This window comes from Tiliqua scincoides, chromosome 2 (assembly GCF_035046505.1).
Source record: "Tiliqua scincoides isolate rTilSci1 chromosome 2, rTilSci1.hap2, whole genome shotgun sequence".
Classification (NCBI taxonomy): Eukaryota; Metazoa; Chordata; class Lepidosauria; order Squamata; family Scincidae; genus Tiliqua; species Tiliqua scincoides.
Genome location: NC_089822.1, coordinates 153,177,084 through 153,198,897, shown reverse-complemented (window position 1 = coordinate 153,198,897; position 21,814 = coordinate 153,177,084). Strand labels below are relative to the sequence as shown.

General features: G+C 46.0%; 1 protein-coding gene across 3 annotated transcripts; it reads right to left on the bottom strand.

The window, feature by feature from the left end:
* Window positions 1-214: 214 nt before the first annotated feature.
* Window positions 215-21,754, bottom strand: GPS1 (G protein pathway suppressor 1). 3 transcript variants are annotated; one of them, XM_066617618.1, is made up of 16 exons: window positions 21,683-21,754; window positions 19,782-19,890; window positions 19,488-19,691; window positions 15,110-15,202; window positions 11,749-11,930; window positions 9,952-10,116; window positions 9,044-9,179; window positions 8,607-8,684; window positions 7,813-7,873; window positions 7,478-7,563; window positions 7,171-7,265; window positions 4,379-4,484; window positions 3,211-3,291; window positions 2,947-3,084; window positions 1,966-2,100; window positions 215-1,217 (listed from the first exon to the last, which is right to left on the bottom strand). In XM_066617618.1, exons 2-16 carry the CDS (start codon window positions 19,800-19,802, stop codon window positions 1,143-1,145), a joined length of 1,656 nt encoding a protein of 551 aa, XP_066473715.1. In that variant the 5' UTR covers window positions 19,803-19,890; window positions 21,683-21,754; the 3' UTR covers window positions 215-1,142. The 3 variants fall into 3 exon arrangements, with proteins under 3 accessions (XP_066473715.1, XP_066473718.1, XP_066473716.1); XM_066617621.1 differs by lacking the exon at window positions 19,488-19,691; XM_066617619.1 differs by lacking the exons at window positions 19,488-19,691; window positions 19,782-19,890 and having other exon boundaries at window positions 21,683-21,748.
* Window positions 21,755-21,814: the final 60 nt, after the last annotated feature.

Here is a 21,814-nt window from a genome sequence, read left to right as displayed (position 1 = left end):
ATACTGCCCACACAAAGTTTACCTAAGAGGCTCTGATTCAAAATGTAACATGAAAGAGGAACAGACACATTCAATGCCATTTGAAAGGACTGCCATTCAGTCGCTCCTCAGTTCCAAACAATTTCTGAAATCACACACTTCATTCAGCTGCAGCCTCTTCAGCCATCTGTGCTAGTGTATTGTATTAGTAAAAGAAAAAGAACCACCAGAGCGGTTTATCTTTACAATTATGCTTTTTAATGCATAAGAGAAATCTTTGTTTTAAACTAAACAGCATCAACAGTGTTTGTAGAAAGTGTCATGAGTTGTCAAGGGCTAGGGCCAAATTTGTAATTTTGTCCCTGGGATGAACCCCTATGGAAGTAACTGCAGAATATTCAACTATGCTCGTTAACATAACACAATTTGAATCTGGCCTGTGACCACAACCCCTTTTTGTAAAGGATAAATAAAAAGTGGGTGCCAGGCATGCAGACAACCAAGCAGGGTCCTGCCCAGATGCAGATGGAGGCATTTCCATGCCATTTTACCCCCTCCATTGGTGCCCAGTAAGGCTAGAAAGCCATTGTACACTACAGCAGTAAATCTGGATGAGGAACATCATAAACCAGTAGCCCAAACTTGGCTAGGGGATGCGAGAGCAAGCCAGAACAAAGGCTTTCAAAAGGGAAGAACAGATTGAAATGGAGTTGATCCAGGGTAAATGCAAACACAAGCTTTGACGTGAATGAATGGCAATGATGCCAATGTTCCTACTGGTGCTGCCTAAGAGGGACTCTATTTGGGCTGGATTCAGAGCCTAAGACAAAATGTTGGCAGTCCTGACAGACATGTTCGACTGACTGGTAGCTACACAAAGCAGCTGGAGGAACCCAAGATCAGCCTCCATTTGTGAAATACCCTGGAAAGGACAAGATACACCTAGCACTCACATGCTTGCATATTCTTGAGGTGCTGTATCTAATGGAAGTTTCTGTTCTAAAAGGAATTCTCAGACTCTAAAGGCATGCCCCCCCACAACAGTCCTGGCCCTCCCACACCCAAAGGGACAGGAAAGGCACCAAGGGATAGGTGGTAGCTTGAATGCTGGATACACATGGCCCTCAGTGGGTGGGAAGAGTCTTTTGAGGATTCAGAAAGCTTCACATATTGGTGCTCATTCGGGACTGGCTGTTGGCTGGAGTGAGTTCACCTTGGCTTCCTTCTCTTGGAGGAGACTGCAACAAGACAAAACATACCACAGGCCCAGTGAGTAATGTGCTGGAAACCGATTCTCTCTCCCACCCACCAGTTGCCATGGTAGCAAGCAAGGGGAGGAAAGCCCCAGGGAATCAGGCCTGATAAGCAGATGTGCAGCAGCTATATTCACCCAACCCCAGCAGAATCAGGAAGGGCTGAAGGAACATTTCCCAGTTTCAGCAGCAAGAATTGGTGACTAAATATTGTGTTTTGATTTCACTTTTACCTTAGAAAAAGAAACTGGGGATTCATAAGCAAAGTCTGGCACATTTCTCACTCCGGTTAATCTCATAAAGAATCATTAGGCTGCTGGTCTTTGTCTCTCCGTTACCATGCAGATAAGCAAGGCACAACTGTCTCTCTCTGCAACAGCCTGCACTTCCCTTCTGGGGTTGCTAAGCCACTCTCCTCATTTTGACTCTGCTTGTCTTGCCCTTAAACACTGCAGCTTCTGTATGAACATCTGTTTTTAAGTGTAGTGACTGGGGATGGTTTAAAGGTGTAACATTAACCTTGTTGGGGCTTGTAAACATTCAGTTAAGCAGTTCAAAATGTGTGTGTGTTGAAAAATGCCTTGTCCTCATTACTCTCACTGATATGCTCACAATGCTCTTGCTTCTATTCATGACAGCCCATCTTTCTTGAGCACCCATTGCTCATCAATTGGTTTCCAAAGAAGCCAACCTCCCTACACCACATTCAACATCAGAGCTTCTTTTTGCTGACCTTTACATGGATTTGGTTCCGCAGGACAGCAGCTCGCAGGATCATAGCTTTGGCGCGACGTTGGAACTCCTTCCCCATCAACAAGGACTTTTCAAAAGTAGTGCTGCGCTGGTCAACATCTCGTGCATATAAAATCTACAGACAAAAAGAAGTTGCTAGAGGGACCTGGGTGCAGAAGCTCTGCAAGGACTCAAAGTGTCACCTGGGACACAAACACCTGATGCTCACTATGGGTGAAAGCAAACCCTGTATAGCAAGACAAGACTCCCTAGAGCAGAATTTGAGTTTCCAAGACTCCCTCCTTTAACGGTTAAAAACTAGCAAGCTTCCAATATTTGTGGTGGAAAACAAAAGACAGCAGGGCCAGTGTCTATGGAAGGGTAAGAAAATGAAGGGAGTTCGGTAGGACTTCCAGCGCACAAGGAGGTGCAACAGCATCTGCATCTTGTACAATTCACTTTCTGTCCCCTCTGCCTAGGAACTCCAACCAAATGCTCCTCAGTGCCATCCCAGTCAGTCTTCTACCACACCAGCCCTTATCAAAACATTCTAAGCTTTTGCACAACAGAAGCTTTTCAGTCAGAACATTAAGAGCCCAATCCTGGGCTCGGCGCCGTGGCTTTGTGCCGTCGCAAAGGCATGTTTGTGAGCCTCACTGCCGGGCTACCGCCCGTGTTAGCCCAGCGCCAGCCAGTGCTGGGCTAGCACTGGGCTAGTGCGGGGCGGGCGCCCAGACTCCACCACTTGGCAGTCTCACTGAACACCAAGCCATGGCACAGGAAGTGGGGGTGGGAAGGAGGTGACTGAGGCTGGGCGCCCCGGGCAGCTCAGGATTGGGCTGTAAGTCACCAGGCTACTTTAGCAAACAATGCAGGTTTTCTTTTTAAACAGCAGCATGGTAAAAGGCCTGCAAAGTGTTCACTGCTTCACTCCTAGCAAGCTGATAACTGTCAGTGGGTGCCAAAGACACTGGCTACTCACCTTGCTGTGCGAGTCTATCCTGGCGTTAATCAGTCCTTCTAGAATCAGCTGAGTGAGCTCATCCTCCAGAGCAGCCACTGTGGTGTTAAATGCTGTGGCCATCTTGTGCATGTCTGCTGACACGTAGGGGCTGAAATACTAGAGGGCAGGGAAAATGTTGGAAAAAAGAGATGTCCACAATTGTGCAGCACATACATTCAGGAACAGAGAAAAAGAAGGCCACCCCTTAAAATGCAGGAAAGCCATTATTTGGATAGCAATTACCTGAATGAGGGCCCGATTTCGGATCTGTGTGTAAAGCGTTCTTACATGAGGTGCCAGGTACATATCCAGGAGCAGGTTATCCTATATCAGAGTAAGGTTAATAGAAAGACGTCATACAGAATGCGCTCACTTAACCTCCCCCCACGTGCCTGTCGCAGAAAGAGAGTTCCATTTGCAGAACCAAAATATTACTACTAGAAAATAGGAGTTGACCTGCCAAGGCATTGCTCTGATTTTCTTAAGGCCCATGTAAAGATAGATCTCATTGCTTCTACAGTCAATCTAGTAACATTTCATCTTCCAGCAGAAGGGACAAAACATCTACATCCAAACTGTGACTAACATGGGAGAGTTCAATCAATTCAGTATTGAGGGAAAAAGTCCAGTCCCTTCCTTTGGCCATTTCTGAGCAGCCAAAAAAAGCCTCGAGAGAACAGCCAAAGGAAGTTTTTGATAGAGACATACTACATGCAGCACAGAAGAAACTCATGTCTGACTCTACTGTTCAAATAAGGTCATTTCAGAACAGCAAGCAAAGCCACATACTTTAAAAAGCCTTATCCTCCAGGAGAAAGCAACAGATTTTATCCTCTAAACATCTACTTATAGGTGCTAAAACGTTCCCCACCCCCATAGTTTTAAACATTTCTCTTTGCTTATTTTGGGGCCAATCTGAGTTTAGCAGCAGCCAGGAGACTGTGACAAAGCAGCACATGAACCCCAAAGTATGCCAAGGGATTCTCAGGCTCATGTGCTCCCTCCTCCCATTGCATGCTCTGCTGGATCAACCACTTCCTAGTCTGCACTCTATCATACCAGCATGTATGTCTTGAGTTGCAAACTAGGATCAAGATCTGGTTTTCAATCCTGAATTGCAGAGTAAAAGCACAAGCCACAGTTTGCTGGCATGGTTGTAATAGCAAACTATGGTTGCAACAAACTAGGCACTAAACTAACTAAGCAGAGTACGTAAGGGGAGGGGAGATGCATGTGCTTGAGCCTCATTCTGGTCTTGTTCATTTCATGTGAATTCTCTTGTTCTCCTGTTTTGTGGTTCTTTATAAAATTAACCTTGCGTGCCAGGAAAATGTGGCTACCTCTACCCATTCAAATGCTGGGGCAGCCCTTCCCAAAATCTACAGGGAGAGTTCACGCTTCTAGAGCTTACCTTCATCTCATCCAGCATTTTGAGACAGGAGGCGTATTTAGATTCGTAGAACTTGAAGATAATGTCACGCACCTGGGGCTCCAGCTCCAAGAAGAGTTTGAAAGAGCTGCAGATAGGACAGCAGTCAGATTCTGGAGTCATCCCTCTCCCCCACACCCCTTCCACTAGCCAGGATTCCCCTCTCCTGTGAGAATGCTAGCAGACTGGACTACCCATGTCCATGATGACTGTGCGCAATGGGATCTCAAATGGAAGAGTCAACAGAACCTTCTGAACTTTGGATATGAGCCCCCTAGTGGTGGGAAATTAAACCAGAGCTACATCTTCCTTAAGCTGTATTACATGCCAGTACAGGTGCAGCCTATTTATCCATGGATTTATTTATCTGCGGATTTGTTTCAACCATGTCTGAATGGGGTGGGGGTACTGAAAGTCACACACACCTTTGCCTCCTTTGCCCTGCGCTGGCATCTCGCTCCGTTTCCAGGCAGCCCAAAACATTGCAAAAAGGCTCCGCCTTGCCCAGGCAGGGAATAGCCCTGGAGCCCTGGAAGAGGTTCCCCTTGCGAAGGAACAGTAACATTCCTGGAGCCCCTGAACTGAAGAGGGGGGCAGAAAACCCTGTGTAACCAGAACACATGCAGCTAGGTGGAGCTCTCACTCACTCACACACACACAGGGGCAGGTGTGGTAGCAACAGAGGGGATTGCTTTAAAAAACCCAGGGAGTGTTTGCCGAATTTCCCGCCCCCCAGGTGGTGCAGGCAATCATGACACAAGCAAGACTTCCTACCAAGCAAAGCATGAGATTTAGCCTACAATCCTCTCCACACTTTCCTGGGAGTAAGCCCCATTGACTGGAATGGGGCTTACTTCTGAGCAGAAACGCATAGGGCTGGACTCTTAAAAGCTCAGCATTCCAACTGTGAAAGAAGTTGCAGCTGGCAACGGGGAGGGCTCAGAAGGGGGAGGCAGGAGGGGGAGGAGAGGGGATTGCTTTAAAAAACCCAGGGAGTGTTTGCCGAATCCCCCCCCCCCGATGATGCATGCTCTCCTGCTCCAGCAAGCCTTCCCAAGCAAGCCTTGGGAAGCTTTGGAGAGACAAGTGAGAGTGAGCAGGGAGTCGGACTACAAGTCCCAGAATGCTCCGGGGCAGAGGAGCTTCCCTGATGGCGGTGGCCAGGGAGGGCTGCAGGAGCAGCAGCAGCGAAGAGGAGGAAGAGAACCTGCAGTACTGTTGGGAGGCCGCCTGGGACACAGAGGATGAGGCTTCCCAAGCAAGCTCACCATTCCAACTGTGAAAGAAGCAGGACAGCTTGCAACAGGACGGCTGAGTGTGGAGCAGAGGGGATTGATTACAGCTGCCTTACTTTCCTTCCATCCAGAAGTGTCAGGCTGCAGCGTGTTTGTGTAACTCTAAGGAATTTAGCACAATGCGTTTTTTGTTAATCACGCCAAGTCATGGAACGGAACTAACTTGGATAAATAGGCTCCACCTGTACTGTTCTCAGGATCAAACTACCTGCAATGAACAGTTCTATAATTATTCCTCCTATATAAATGTAAAGCACCTATGGGAGGCCAAAATTAGGAGTGGAGAGACATGTATGTGTGTTTCAACCCCTTCCAACCATTTGTCCATTCAAAATCAAATCCCAACTCCTTCGACAGCTGCTTTTCCATTCAACTGACGGGGTTGGGGGTAGGAACAAGTGGACTTTGAATACAATTGTTCTATTCTTCACTGTTTTGTGTGCAAGGACTTTACCATCCTTTTCTTGTTTATTCTTATATGTTTTCCACTTTTCAAATATCAAAGTGACATACAAACATGGAAAAAACCATAAAAATAACCTACAGCAATAAAAAAACATGAAAATTTAGGTACAGCACAGAATGGAACTCATTCAAGCAACAGAGAAAGGCTTCCAGAATAGGAAGATCTTCAGTTTCTGTAAAAAGATGGTAAGGAAGGGAGCCTGTCTATCCTCTGGGAAGAAAATTCCTTAACTGAGAAGCCACCACCAGAAAGAAGCTGTCCCTGTACCCAACAAATAGATCTCAGTTACAACAGCAAACTAGAGGGTAGAGTCTTTGTGGCTGTTCTTGGGCAATTGGGCAGGTTCATTTGTTCATTTTTACAATATCACCCTGGAGCAATGTTCTTGCTTTCTCATTTCAGAGAAGGAAATTAAGGTCCCAATCCTAAACTGTGCGCGCCAGCTCACCGAGAGCGTGCACTGTCACAAACGTGTCATAAAGCATGTTTGCGAGCCCTTCGTGCCAGTCAAGCGCCAAAGCTAGCCCAGCGCCAGCCAGCACTGGGCTAGCGCCAGTGGATAGCCAGTTGCCCGAACCACAGGGTATTGAAGAGGTAGGTGAGGGCATGGGTGAAGGAGGGGAGGAGGCGTTCCGGGGTGGGGGAGGTGGGCATTCCAGGGGGAGGAGACATTCCAGGGGGAGGAGCAGGGCAGGAGGAGGGTGGGATTGGTGGAACTGAGCTCTACTGGATCCTAAACTCTGTGTCTGGCTACATGGCCTGACATGGAACTCTTTGATTCCAGCCATTTTTGGCAACGCGGCAGCCCTGCGCTCCAGACAGCTCAGGACTGGGCTGCCCATCACTGTATTAGAATCTTACTCTAGACTAAGCTAGGATTTGAACCCAGGACTTCAAGGGAGTCAGAGAACCTATGTGCCTAGACAAAGCTGAGAGCAACTCAAGTTTCCAAAAGGCAAAGGACTGAGCTTCAGCAGGATTGTGCAGTACTCAAGGCTGTACAGATCACTCACCTGCTGGAGATGACGTTGCGCTGCAGTTCCTGACGGTCAAATGTTGCAAGTGCACACAGGCCACCGTACACAGCCACATTGCTAGGAGAGAGCAGCTAGAGGAAGAGAGAAACGCTGAGGAATAGTACTTCAAGTGTAGCTAGAGCTGTATGCAAGGGAAGGTTAGACAGCCTGACCCCTACTTCAAGAGCCTACCCCCAGGAAAGAGCAGTCATGGCACTCAGTAAAACCAAGAGACAGCAATGCCCTAAATCAGGCCCAAGCAGGGCCACTACTTCCCTTACTGACAGCTCCTCCTTCATCTTACCTCAGGGAAGTCACAGTGATCAAACGAGGCCAACAGGAAGCACTTTGCCGCCTGCTTGTATTTTCGGGCAGCGAGTTCAGCCAAACCTAGGAACCAGACTCAGTTAGTCTTCTGCCCAGGACACCAAGGACAGGAGTTGGGAGTGAATTAATGCTACAGTGACACAGAAAGTTGGGGAAGGGCTTCACAGTAAACTACTGTGCTAAGGGAGAAGGAGTTTAAATGCACAATTCTAGGGTAGGAAACTGAAGTGCTACATTGATATCTGCATCAGCAAGTCTGGCTAGCCTCAGGGCACACAATCTACACACAAAGCACAAAACTTGCTCACTCACCTGCAGCACATTTCAGTTTGGTCAGGATTGCCTGTGTCTGACTGTCACGTTCGCCTCTTTGCTACAGGGAGAGGAAGCAAAGACTCAGTGAATGAGAAGCAGCTTTTTAGCCCATTTAGCTCATCTGCAAGGAAGGCAGGGTTCATTGAGGCTGCAATCCTATGCAAACTTTCTTGAGAGTAAGCCCCACAGAAGATAATCAGATTTAATTCTGAGTAGACAAGCAGAGAATTGTGCTCTTAGAGTTCAAACAGGGCAAATGCTCACAACACATCATCAAGCTGGATGAATAGGAAACTGGGTCTCTGCTTCATTTAATGAAGAGTACATCTGAATGTCATTACTACCTCAACATTCAGAAATAATTAGTTGACCCTCAATCCTTTGCCAAGGCAACGAACAACAGAGCTATTAAGTTTGGTGGGCTCTTTTTTAACTTTTATAGGTAAGACTTAAATGGATTAGTCCAGAATCAGACAAGGGGACTTTGACGGTCTGAAAACAATCCAGATGACACACTGCAAGCCAATGTGGTGTAGTAGTCATGTAAGACTAGAAATGGTGAACCTTGGGTTCAAATCCCTGCTCAGTCAAGAAGCTCATCGGGTGACCTTAGGCTAATCTCTATCTCTCAGCCTACCCTCCCTCACAAAGTTGTTGCAAGGGTAAAATGAGGGAGAACCTTCAAAACTGCTGTGAGGTCTTTGGAAGAAGAATGGGGAAAAAACAGTAATAAAATTAAAAAAAATAGATCTAGGTTTGTGATAATAGTTGAGTTGCACAAAGTTTACTACCTCTGCAATTTCTGGTGTGGACTCTGCCTTGCTCACATAGCTCAGGACGTGGGACCAATTCTGAAGGTAAACGCTGACCTGCAAGGAAACAAGCAGAAACAGCACAGCACAGCAATGAGAGCTTGGAGTAAGAGACCGCTGCTGGTCACTCTATATCTCTAGAACAAGGACAGCCTTGAACATGAAGACTCCTTTCATGGGGTTGTTCTAGCCAGCAACTGCCTACTGACTGGGGGCAACCAGGAATTCTGACAATGGGACATCAGGCTGTATGTTTCTTGGAGGGAAGGAGGGATTTACTGTACTGATTACATTTTGGAAGTGAAGTGCTTAACAAAGAGAACATTCCACTGAGATGCCCCCTTGAGATGCCCCCTGAGATGGAGTGGAATCTCCACTGAGATTCCAAATGGCCACTTATATATATTGCCATTTACCTTGATAACGTTGAGGCACATGTTAATAACATGCTTTGCACTGGTGCAGTAATCACGGGCTCGTGAATAACATTTGAGGGCATTGCTGAGGTCCCCACAGTCAAGATAATGATCACCCAAATCATCGTGGCCTCTCCTAGAAATAAGACACATGGCAGCAACAAGAACAAGCAAGGAAAGAAAACAAGACAAAACCCTTCACTTAAGGCCAGCCTAACTAGTCCAGTAATTGAACAACATGCTATTACGAAAGGAGGTTCTGGTTCAGGGTTTCATGAATTCTCAGAATACCAGAATTTCCACAGATTTCAGCAAGTTGCTAAGAACCCAAAAAAGGACTTGCCCAATATCCAGCATTAGGACCCAGTTATTTAACATGGCGTAGCTATTTCTAAGCATCTCTCCAATAATCTCTTACTACAAAGCATTCATCCTTTGATCTCAAAGAGCTCCACTGTTCCTTCAAAAATACTCATACCCACCACAACAATAAAGTAATGCAACTTCAATTAAAAATATAGAAGCAAAACAAATTTATGTAAGTTCCTTAATTAGCACAACATGTTCTGGTCAAAGAGTCTTAGAATGAGCGGGAAGCAGTTCAGACAGATCTTTAACATCCACAGTGATGCTTCTGGAATGATTCTGCAGTTACAAAACATGCAAACACTTTGCCTGAGTAGATTCCTGTGCCACATGTTCACACAGATTGTGAGCTGAAGCCGGATTCCTGGACAGTACTACTTCTTGGAATATTCTACCAGCAAATTATGTGAATGTAAAAACACTTTGATGCTTACAAAATGATTCCAAGAAGCATCCCAGGAGGGAAAAATACCATTCTGGAATTGGCTGCAGAATTCCATATGGTTGAATCCAGACATGTGTGCTGCAAAAGTAATCCTCACCTGATGCTTTCCTTGATTGAATTCCCTTTATAGTTCTTTAGGTCTGTGTCTAGCTTTTCCAACTTGAGAAGAGCTTTTTTGCGTGTAGCCTCAACCCAAGCCGTGTCTAAAGGAGGAGGCTCTATGCCTCCATCGGGGACAGCATCAGGCGTGTTCTGTAGCTCTCTGGGGAAAAAAAGTAGACCGTGAATTGTACACTGTTAACTATTACCTGCAACAACAATTATCTAAAAATAACAATAAGCTGAATGAATGGCAACAGATCATAGCAATACCACAACATAACACAAGCATGTACTCCGGTACTGTGGCCAGTAAGAACTCTTTGAATAAATGCAGCTTATTAGGCAAGCACTCTTCTGACTGATTAAACAGTGACAGTCCACACATATCTGTAATCCAGTAGTTTTATGTCTAAGTAGAAAGACACACTGCAGAGGCGTCACCAGGGTTTGCATCACCTGGTATGAGAGCTCACTGTATCATCCCCATGATGGACCTCCTCCTGTACTAGACCATACAGAATAAATGACAATATCATACACACAAACCAAATGCAGTGGCATCACTAGGGCTGGTGTAACCCCCATCAACTTTATGTATTTATTTTAATATATAACAGCACAAGTCACCCAACAAATCAGTAACCAACAAAAAAAACCAGTGGCCAAATTGATGGCGCTCACACAACTGAATAAGAGTTCTAGCATTCAGTCTGATACATGGAAATGAGAGCTGACACATACTAACACCTTATTGGTTCCCTCCTGTGTCATAACACCACCACATTGGCTATAACAATCAATCTCACTGGTCATTTTTGAGTTAAGAAAATCCATATTTTGTTTGTTTTCCTTTTCTTGTTATTTGGTCATAACATTTGAAAGAATACAGATATTTCAATCCAGTCTGTTTTATGCATTGAATGATATATAATTTAATGATATTATTTGAACATACCAAGATTTCATAATTTTGGCCAGTAGTGGTATCACCCCCCCCCCCAACCAAGTATACACCTGGTGCAGTTTCAACTATGTATTGTACCCAAGGACAACATTCCCAAGAGATGAATGAACCACAAAGAACAGAGGCTATCTAGAGCATGAGTGTCAAACTCATTTCATATAGTGGGTCGAACAGCATTAATGGCACCTACTGATGGCTGGATGCTATATCATTAAGCAGGAAGTCATGTTGTTAAGCAGATGATGGCCAGAAATACGCTCTTTTTTCACATACAGCTGCAAATGAAAGAATTGAAAATGTGCAAATCTTGATCATATTTTCAAGATATCAGAGCTTATGCTGGAAGAGCCCAATTAAGATAAGGGCTGCTATTTCTGCAGTGCTGTTTCTGCTGCAGTGTCACTCCATAGCTCAGCAGCTGAAAGGTGGTCTGCAAAGTGATGCATCAGCAGGAGAGGCACTGCTGAAAGGGCAATTCTGGAAGAGCCCAATTACAACATGGGCTGGATAAAAAGCTTCTGGGGGCTGCATCTGGCCCGTAGGCCTTATGTTTGACACTCACTCCTCATCTAGAGCATCATAACACCACATAGTTCAATGTTGAGGTCCTCCCTCAGTGCAGATTTTTCATCTTTAGATATAGATAGCTCACTGTTACAAACATCTCTTTTATGTGCAGTTTAAATAAAAAAGATTGTGAAGCCATTTTAAAGTTTATTCAGCTCTGCAAAATACTTTTGAATATATACAATAATTAAAAACAGAAACCCCTCTTTCTTAGGACAGAAAGGGTTGGAAAGGATATCTTTCTCCATCTTAATACTGTACCTGGTGGCTTCAGTCAACTTCCGGTGGATTTCTTCATAAACATCAACATTGAATGTTCTTTGGACAAACGAAAGGGCCATCTTGAGGGCTTCCACACGCAGCTGCGGACAATGGTCAGCGATGAACTGCAGCCGCTCAATCCTCATCAAGCCGCTGTAACTTGCTGCGTACTGCTCCAGATCCTGCAGGTCACAGCAGAAAGAGAAGAGAGTTCCCCTGATAATGCCTTATAAGGCATTAAAAACATCACTTCTTGTTTCTCCATGAAACCAGAAGTCATGTGTTTCAGCTCTGAGTGCAAGCAGCCTTCCAGAGCTTTTGAGCTCATAAGGCCCTCCAGCGGCAAGGGGAGCAGAGCTCCTCTCGCCTCCGGAGGTGGGGGCTGGACCATAGGGACAGTTGTCTGCCCTATCTTTGGTTTCAACTATCTGCGGAGGGTTCCAGAACAGAACCCTTGTAGGTAAGGGGACATGCCCTTATTTTTTTTACTTTTCCTACTAATTAGTAGGACTGGAATCTATGTTACAGCATTCTTTTTGTAAAATCTATGATATAACTATGTATAATCTGGCACAATTTACAATTTGGGTTCAAGCAATCTCATTTCACCTCATCCTAGAACAAAATACAATTCTTTATTAGCAGTACCCGAAAGTTTGGGCGGTGGGTACAGGCCAAAGCAATAGGGAAACTAATATAAGCATATCCTCAAAGAAAGAGGCTCAGATCATCAAGAGCCCGGAGGTGGAAGACTACTGACCTCTCTTGGGCAGAGGTATAATTTCAGAATACAAGCTTCTGAATATGAAATTCACTTAAGAGACATTCCAAATCAGTCAGTTCCTCAACATACTGCAAATAATCACGCTGGAGAACCAATTACAGCTCCTCCCTAACCATGATATGCAGGAGATGCTATAGAGCTGATTTCAGAAAAGGAAAGTACCCAAATGTTCTTAGAGCAGGATAGGAGATGAATGGAGCTCGAAAATTATACGGCTGTGATCCCTCAACATAGTTTGAGGTATGGCTTTGAACCACAGAAGATAACGGTTTCTTCAGAACTTTGAGAGTATCAACTAGTGCAGGGGTGCCAGCCCGCGGGCCACTTGCGGCCCGCTGCAGGTCCCCATTCGGCCCTCGGGGGTCCCCCCACCTCCAATGGGCACTCGGCCCTCACCCCAGCCCACGCTGGCCCGCCGTGCAAGCTCCGCACCTTGCTTTCCCTCGCTGCTGCTGAGCTCAGTGGCAGCGAAGGAAAGACGAGCCCAGCCGGCGTGCAGGGCCTTTTATAGTGGGAAGGTAACGTGAGACTTGCAGGTCTTGCGTTACTTCCCACTATAAAAGACCCTACGTGCTTGCCTGCTAGTCTCTTCTTCCTTGCCCATGGGCTGGGCTGGGCTGGGATCAGCTCCGTTTGGCTCGGCTCGGCTCCCCTCCCCTCCTGCAACCTGAGCCAGGGGAGCGAGAGAGAGAGAGAGAGAGAGAGAGAGAGAGAGAGAGAGAGAGAGAGATCACTAGGGTGGGGAGCCCAGCCCAGCTCACAGCAGGTCTCCCTCCCGAGGGAGGGAGGGCTGGTTGGCTGGCCAGGCAGGCAGGCAGGCAGCAGCACATGCCTGGGTAGGCATGCAGCTGGGCAAGCAGGCAGGCAGGCAGCCCAAGCAAATGAAGGAGGGAAGGAGAGAGAGCGAGGGGGCAGGTGAGCAGGTGGGTATGTGAAAGTGTGGAAGATCCCCCCTCCATTTGCGTGTGTGTGTGAATGGGATCATAAACTGGCATGAAGATCCCCCCCTTCTTAGGGTGAATGTAATCATAAACTGGATTGAATTCATTCATTCATTTTCCATCTCTAATATAGTCATTTATGTAAATTTATTCAAATTTGAAATGTGAATTAATTTTTTTTCCCGGCCCCCGACACAGTGTCAGAGAGATGTTGTGGCCCTCCTGCCAAAAACTTTGAGCGCCCCTGAACTAGTTAATGACTGGGGGCCCAATCCTGAGTGCCAGAGCTGAGCCCTAGTGCCAGTGCTGAGTGTCATAAACATGCCATAAAGCACTTTTACGGCACCTGGGGAGTAGGGAGCACTGGTGCTGGGCTTGCATCAGTCACACATGGGTCCAGTGCTGACAGAAGGAGGACACACTGCCAGGGATAAGTGAGACCACTGAGCGGCCACTGGAGGGAGGGCAGGGAATCCTAAACTCCATGTCAGGCCAGAAGATCTGACACAGCGCAGACTTGAGAAGCACCACTGCAGCGCTTAGGGCTTTCCCTAGGGAAAGGGGACAAAAGTTCCCTTCCCCGAGGAGACCTCTGGTGGCCTCAGCAGTGCCACTGGATGCAATGATGGCCGCTGTGGCACCACTGCACCCGGTGCAGCTGCCGGTTTTAGGACTGGGCTGTAAGGCTGCAGTTCTATACACTCTCTCTTGGGCGTAAGCCCCACTAAATACAGTAGAACTTACTTCAAAGTAGACATGTTTAGGACTGCACTGTACAAGACAAGTCAGGAAGCCCTTCGTTCAAACTTTGTCTGTACTAGGTAACCTCAAGCAGGCCACCATTTCTGAAACTCATTCCTCCTGTCTGCAATACATGATAACACTGACATACCTTACAGAGTTCTTCAAAGAAGAACATGATACAGGTTGTGCCTCCTTATCCATGAGGGTTCCATTCTTGGATCCCTCTGATACCAAATTCCGCGTGAAATCAAATCACGCAGATTTCGGGCACCACTGAGCTCTGGAGGCTCTTCTGAGGCCCATGGAGGCTATGTGCAGCCTTTACAGACTTCAAAAGGCCACCAAAAATGTTGCAAAGGTTCAGGTTGAGCTAAAACAATGGGGACCTGAGTTAAGCCAAATCCGCTGATCCAAAATCCACAGTTAAGTAGGCTCAACTGTAATGTGAAGCCCTTTAAGCATTCAATAACACAAGCACTAATTATTTTTTTTTAAAGTAAGGTATATTTCAAATGCTGGTGGCCACAAAAAAAATAAATGTAGTAGACTGCTTTTGTTAAAAACTCTGAAGCCAGATGTGGTTTGGGTAGTTGAGAGCATAATTTCTTCATTTGATCCAGCCCCATATTGCCCCCCAGTATCCTATATATGTCCCCTCCTGAACTACCTGAATTCTTGAGAAATGTTTTCACAGAAAAATGCAGATTTGTGAACAAAATAATATAACACAACTAAGCATGTGCATTTGGCAAAAGCTGTAAATAAATACAAACACATGCAATATTTGGTTGAATTTGTGACAGATGCAAAATCTAGGTTTTTTACCAAGTAATTCTAAGTAAACTAGCAATAGTGCATCAGTGCATCAGCTGTTTCTCCTTTTAGTACATACCAGAGTCGGGTTCTCCACGACATAGTTGATATCGGGTGCATTTTGCTGATCTTCTTGGGGGTCTACATCAATCTGCATGGGCTCTACCGCACCCTGCAACAGCAATGTAAGCGTGAAATAGACAGTCATTCCTTCCCAGTCTGCTTGCATCAGTGTGTATGATACGTCTAGAAATTAAAGTATTGCTCTTTCACATCCATCACTAACAGTCCCATTCCCTTGAATTTGTTTTCTGGATTTGCCAGAAATACTGCTCCTGTTCCATCACTCAGTAGATTTCCCTGCTATCAATGGTTTGCTCAGGGTTGTGAGCAGAGGGGTTTGATTATCTTCTGAACAACAGTCACCACAGAAACAACAGTCACATCCAACGAGATGTTTGGTTGCACCTTATCAATAAGAGGCAGAGTCAATTCTGCAGTCATGACATAATGATCAAGGGAACAGTTCCATGTTTAGGATACAAGGGCAAAGAAAATGAGTTTGCTTCACTGGTCATTCACTCTAACTATACAACTTTATGAGGCAAGCTCATTCACTGATTCATACAGCCCACCCACCTCGAAGGCTCAGAGCAGACATCAGTATGTTCCAAAATATAGACTGTCTCCTTAAAATTACAATAACATTCAGTCTAGTCCAATTAAACAGCTGAAATATTAAAATCCCCAAACCCATCACTGGCTTAATGTTGGATCCCAGAAGCCAGGTCAAGAAAGAAGTATACTTTAATTTGTGGTTAGTCCATAATGCTACATGACCATCAAGAAAACCACTCTGCACGCCCTTAGTTTTCAATCATGGTGCATGAAAACAGCTGCTAAGGGGGCATTCTTAATCAAACAGAAAAGATCTTAATAGAACGCAGACAGTGACTCAAGGGAGTTGGGAATCAAGCTGATTGTGAACTTATGGGTCAAAACCAGACATTCCCCCTATATCACCATTGCCACTGCTGAGGAATTCAATGAAACAATGTACTGATGAATAGTGATACAGATGTATGTCTTCTGCTGCAACAATCTGTTATCTCAACTAGAACAGAGGCCTCAAATGTAATCTTTGTCTCATATTCAGCAAAACCCTGATGTACACCAGAGGTGTCAAACTCATTTCACACAGTGGACTGAATACAATTCATCATGCCTACTGAGGGCTGGTAGTGATGCCATTACGCTGGAAGTGATGTCAATAAGCAGATCATGACTAGAAATAAGCACTTTTTTCCTCAGAAACTCATTTCTGCAAATTACAGAAGATAAAATAAGCAAATCTGGATCATATTTTCAAGTTATGGGAGAGCTCAGTTATAATGTGGGCCACACTTTCAGCAGTGATATCTCAGCACAGCTCACAAGCTGAAGGTTGATCTGGGAGAACCTGAAGGCCAGATAAAGATCTTCTAGGGGTCACATCCATCCTGCAGGCCTTATGTTTGACACCCCTGATTGAGATCACACTAAAAGTCCATTAACAGTGCAATCCTATACAGGTTTACTCAAAAGTGTCTTATTGCATTCAATGAGACTTAGAGCACAATCCTATGCAGGTCTACTCAGAAGTCCCATTGTGTTTAATGAGGATGAACTCACAGGAACATGTGAATAGCATTGCAACCTTACTTCCAGGAAAGTGTGCACAGGATTGCAGGACAAGACAAGCATTCTGCTTTCTATTGTGACCAGTCAGTTGCTTTGGGTAGATCACAGAGAATGTACACAATAGCCCTTCTCTCTTATTACTCCTTGATATGCACCCCAGGAGAACTCATCAGGAGCTCATCAATAAGATGATAAGTAAAAGCAAACAAGTTTCTCTGAAAGAAAGCTTGCCCACTACTACCAATCTTCCCCTTCAACGTGAGGCTACAGGAGGGGACTGGTTATAATCCAGATTATATTCTTGATTCACCCAGGCCAATGATGAAACTCAATAAGCCTCGCCAATACCCTGTAAGAACAGAAGGGCAAACTATATGACACACATACACACACACAATGTATGTAATAAAGCCTTGATACTTTTTTGAAAAATAAAAAGCAGCCTTGAGAAGTTATAATTTTAAGCAACGTCAAAGGATGAGTGTGTAACCCTTACTCTACCTGCCATTTTCCCCATTCTAAATTACTCTTTCCCTTTCCCCCAACATTTTCCACCATTTATAGAGTTTCAAATGCATAATTTTCCTTGAAGACACATCTGGAAACTTGCAAACATGGAAACGCAGCTGGAGGGAAACGATTTTGAAAATGACCAGAAAATGACCAGAAATGAAAGGTGAAGCCCACACCCTTCGCTCAAAATTGTAACCTCCCAAGGCTGCAAAATAAAAACAACAATAACTGGCAGGGCTTCATTATACATTATACACACTTGTGCAAAATGTGCAGTTTGTACCAGCACATGACGCCTAGAACATGACCCAGAATCCTCAACAATTCACAGGAGTTCTATGGCAGTCATTTTGCTACAGAAAGGGTTCCTAGAAGTTTGAAAACCACTGATTTAGAAAAAGATGCATCTTTGTATACTTGGCCATGGTAGCAGCAATAATAAGAATAATAAAGAGTGCTCCGTTTATTCAGAGGGACAAGTGGGATATCAATCATTTTAATAAAATAATCAGAAAACAGCTTGAAAATGAAAGAAGGCTGCTAAACCTTTCAGAGTCAAGTTTCAATGTTATATTTTCCACCTTATCTCAGTAAAACTAAAAATACAAGGAATTATCTGCTAAGGTCTCAGATATAAGAAGTCTGATTAGGGTGTTCAAAAATTATGAGTGTTTGAATCTTCCCTAGTGTCATAAGCTCTCTTCTGCCCCACAACCTCCAATACTTAATGTCCTCACGCTAACCCAAGGTCAAAATATATTTGTAGGGAGGTGATAAGTTGCCACGCAACATAAATTTCTTCAAATGTACCCAATTTTTCATGTTACACTTGCAAAATATACAGAAACATCCAGATACCTTGTGCTGTGTTAGACCACTGGTCCATCTATCCCAGTACTTTCTAGGTTGCAGGTAGAGGCAACACTGCTGCCCAAGATCTTTTTAACTGCAGACACCAGGGAGCAAACTTGAGACTTGTGTTTTTGTTTGTTTGTTTTTTTAAATCCCTCCCAGAATTTTGAGATTTCTGGACAGAATTTTGAGAGATTTTACTACAGAGTTTTAGATCAACTACAGTAAAAGATTATAGACCAGTGGTTCTCAAACTGATGGGTGACCCACCAGAAAGGGAAGCACTTGTCCCTGTCCCTTTAAGGGGCGAGGAGGGGGGGAAGGCAGTAATGCAATCTCCAGGATTACACTGCTGCCAGGGACGTGAGGGAAGTTTTCTACTTATCCGCAATCAGAGCTGCAGCCCTGGGGGGGGGGGTCTGTGGGGTGCGAGGACTCTAAAAAACAAAAATTGGGGCACTTCTAGTTTTTGCAATGAAACAGGAAGAGCTAGTTTTTTTTCTCTCTTAATAGTTTTGCAGTATTTTTAAAATACTTTTAATACTCTGCAGGGCTCCCCGCACTCCCCAAGTATCCCAGGACTGCAGTGCTGGCTGCATGTAATTAAAAAAAAACCCTTCATGTCCCTGGCAGCAGCACAATCCTGGGGATCACATTGCTGCCTTCCCCCCTCCCCCTGCAACAACTTCTAGTGCTCCCAACTCCCTTGTAGATATTTGGGAAGCACTGTTATAGACAGTTTTTCTCTTACTGCCTGGTTTGCCATCCCACTATTCATTCCTAGAGGCACAAGTATCTCTTAACTTAGGGGTGTCCAAACCCTGGCCTGGGGGGCCATTTGTAGCTTTTGGGGATCCCTAAGCCCTCCCGTGGGGAGCCCTCAGTCTCCAGTGAGCCTCTGGCCCTACAGAGACTTGCTGGAGCCCGTGCTGTCCCGATTAGACTACTCTCAGCGTGAGGTCTGACTGTTTGACATCTCAGGCGAGCTGCAGTCAAGAGGTCCCTCCACTGCTTGCTGTTTTGCATCTGTGAAACAGCAGAGGCAGCAAAGAAAAAGCCAGCTTTGCTTTGCTCAAGGTCTGTTATAGGCCTTGAGCTATCACAAGACCTTCAATCATTCATATGTTTCATCTCTAATATATTCATATATGCAAGTTTATTCAAATTTTAAATGTAAATAAATTATCTTTCCCCCAGCCTCCTACACAGTGTCAGAGAGATGATGTGGCCCTCCTGCCAAAAAATATGGACACCCCTTAACTCAATGTTCAACCAAACCATGCAAGACCCCTTGGTACTTCAGAGACATCTACTTGTTTCAGAAAAGTGAACTGTTCTAAACAAAAATATGCCTTAATAATGGTAACTTATTTTCACTCAAATATCCTTGAGCATGTTCTCCTTCGAGATACCTCATAGAGCAGGGTGCAGGCTGATAAACAGGCACTCAGGCTGAAGTCTCCAGATGTGCCTGGGAGGAAGAGGTCTGACCTACTGCTGCGGGGGGTGTTGTATAGATCTGTCACTGACGAGGAAGCTGAGCTCGGAACTGAACTATCCCTCATCCTGTCCTGACTTTCTGCACCCCCTCGCCCTGACACAGAGCTTGCTGGCTGCTAAAAGGAAAAAAGGTAGTTAATGCCTCTGCAGTCATAAACAACTCCCACTCATGTTAAGGCTCGAATAACACGCTCTGGTTTTCTTACTCTTTCACTGTAGGCCTTCATTCCTTCCACACTTGCGCTACTGTGCCACACTCCCCCTGACCCATATCATCACATATATTCAGCACTCAGTTGCCACAGTGAATGAGCTCTAGAAAGACAGGATTAGGCATGAAGATCTTACATTTGATTGTCAGCTAAAGAACAGCAACAAAATTCAAGACATTAAAAGTCTGCATTCAACATTCCCTAGATGTGATAGGATGTGTGGGATCACTTGCACATTTCAGTAAAGTCTCTGCAAGGCAGTATCTGCAATAACTTTCTCTCAGTTGTGCTCTTATAGTCTCAAAAAAAGTGTGGGAGCTCTATCTGATCAACTTTTCCATTGCAGGAAACTTTCCATGGCTGCACAGGGGTGCTGAAAATGAGTATACAGGGGACTTCTGGAAAAGGGAGATGGAACATGGCATAGAACTTGTGGGTGAACCTTTAGCATGTTAAAAAAAATGAAAAGTTGAAGCTGAATATATGCTGCCCTATGCCCTAGCCTTGACTTCCATGTGCAGCTGTATGGCCCAATGGCCATATGTTGGATCTTTTTAGGTCAGGGCCATTTAATTCTAAATCCAAGTCCTAGTGTGAGAAACGTGCCCTCAGTTTCACTGAGGACTGCTTGTACAAAAGTACACAACAGTGGAGAAAAAGCTGTATTTCTTCTGAAGGTTTCTCACGAGTACTTTTTAACAGACCCTATGGGATTAAGCATCTGAAGGAGTCACAACAAAGCTGAAGACCTAACGTTGCTGAGTCAGTAAAGGAAAGGTGTGACCCACAAACTGCAACTGGGGGAAGAGTTCTTGAGTCTCAGATATTTATTTCTCAATGAAGTTACGCCGCTGCTATGGCAGCCAGGTCTCCCCACAGGAAGAAAGGCACTCCATTTCCGATATCACGCCTATTGATTTTGATCTGATGGTACTCTTGGGTCAGGTGCCCAGTCAGGGAGACAAGCAGAACATGAATAGATCCGCCTGTGAACGTGCAGAGGCACAGGGCAGAACCCTCACCAGTTAGTTCACTTTCCAGCCGAAGTGCTTGTTTTAGTGCTGAATACGCAGAGTAAGTACTACGTGACAGCCCCATCCTATGCACGTCTACTAAGAAGTCAGTCCCATCAGAGCCAGTGGGACTTACTCCCAGGAAAGTGTGGAGAGGATTGGGCTGTGAGCTTGTTAGCAAGTGCAAACTCTGTGGCCAGCGCTGGAGCACAATGTCACGTTCAGATCTGAAGAGTCGCATCTTGTGTTACGATGGTGCCAAATCACCCCAGCTGCAGGGGACAGGGGAAAGGCACATTCCCAGGGGCACAAAACCTCCTTCTCCAGCTCTGCTGCCGCCACACTTCTTGGAGGGGGTTCAGTTCAGACCTGGAAAAGGTCCTGGAAGGCAGCCAAGTGCAGGCGCTGTCTCTCTCGTGGGGAAGCGCCTGTGACGCTTGAGGGGAGCGGCAATGGCCGCTCTTCCAGCCCTCGGATGCCGGCTGACCAGCGAGACCAGTGGCGAGCAGGTCCACTGCAGCGCTGGCCACCCAGCGCCTGCAGCCGCCACCCCAGAGGTCACCCTGACTGTTTCGGCCAAGGCAGCCCGAGTCGGGGCCGGGAGGCGGAGAGCCGAGCCGAGGCGAGGGGCTGCGGGGCGGGCGGCGGGACAAGCAGAGCCTTCCCACCTCGGCCCACCGCCAGCCGCCTCTCCCCGGCCCAGGCCACGGCTCTGCCCCGCGCTCGACCCGCTGTGCAGCGCCTTCCCCCCGGAGCGGCCACGCTCCCCAGCCACAGAGGCTCCAGCCTCGGCCGGCCACCGCAGCGGGCCAGGCGGGCTCCGCTCGCAGCCGCACAGAAGCCCCTCCCGAGCCCCCCCCCGTCCCGAAACTTCCTCGGTACCTGTAAATTAAAGACTTGGACGGGTAGCGGCATATTGACCCTCACACCATATACTTCCGGGCCACTGACCCGCTTCCACTTCCGGGTCCCCCTCCGCGGCCGGGTGACATCCGTTCCGCAGGTGAAGCGCTT

Bases quoted from the DNA above. Each gene is read 5' to 3' on its own strand.
- GPS1 (XM_066617618.1), bottom strand. From the start codon at position 19,802: ATGAAGGCCTACAGTGAAAGA. The intron at 7,874-8,606 runs GTAGTAAACTTT...CTCTCCCTGTAG, and splicing joins CCACACCAGAAATTGCAGAG to CAAAGAGGCGAACGTGACAG. The intron at 3,292-4,378 runs GTAAGCTCTAGA...ACTCTGATATAG, and splicing joins AAATGCTGGATGAGATGAAG to GATAACCTGCTCCTGGATAT.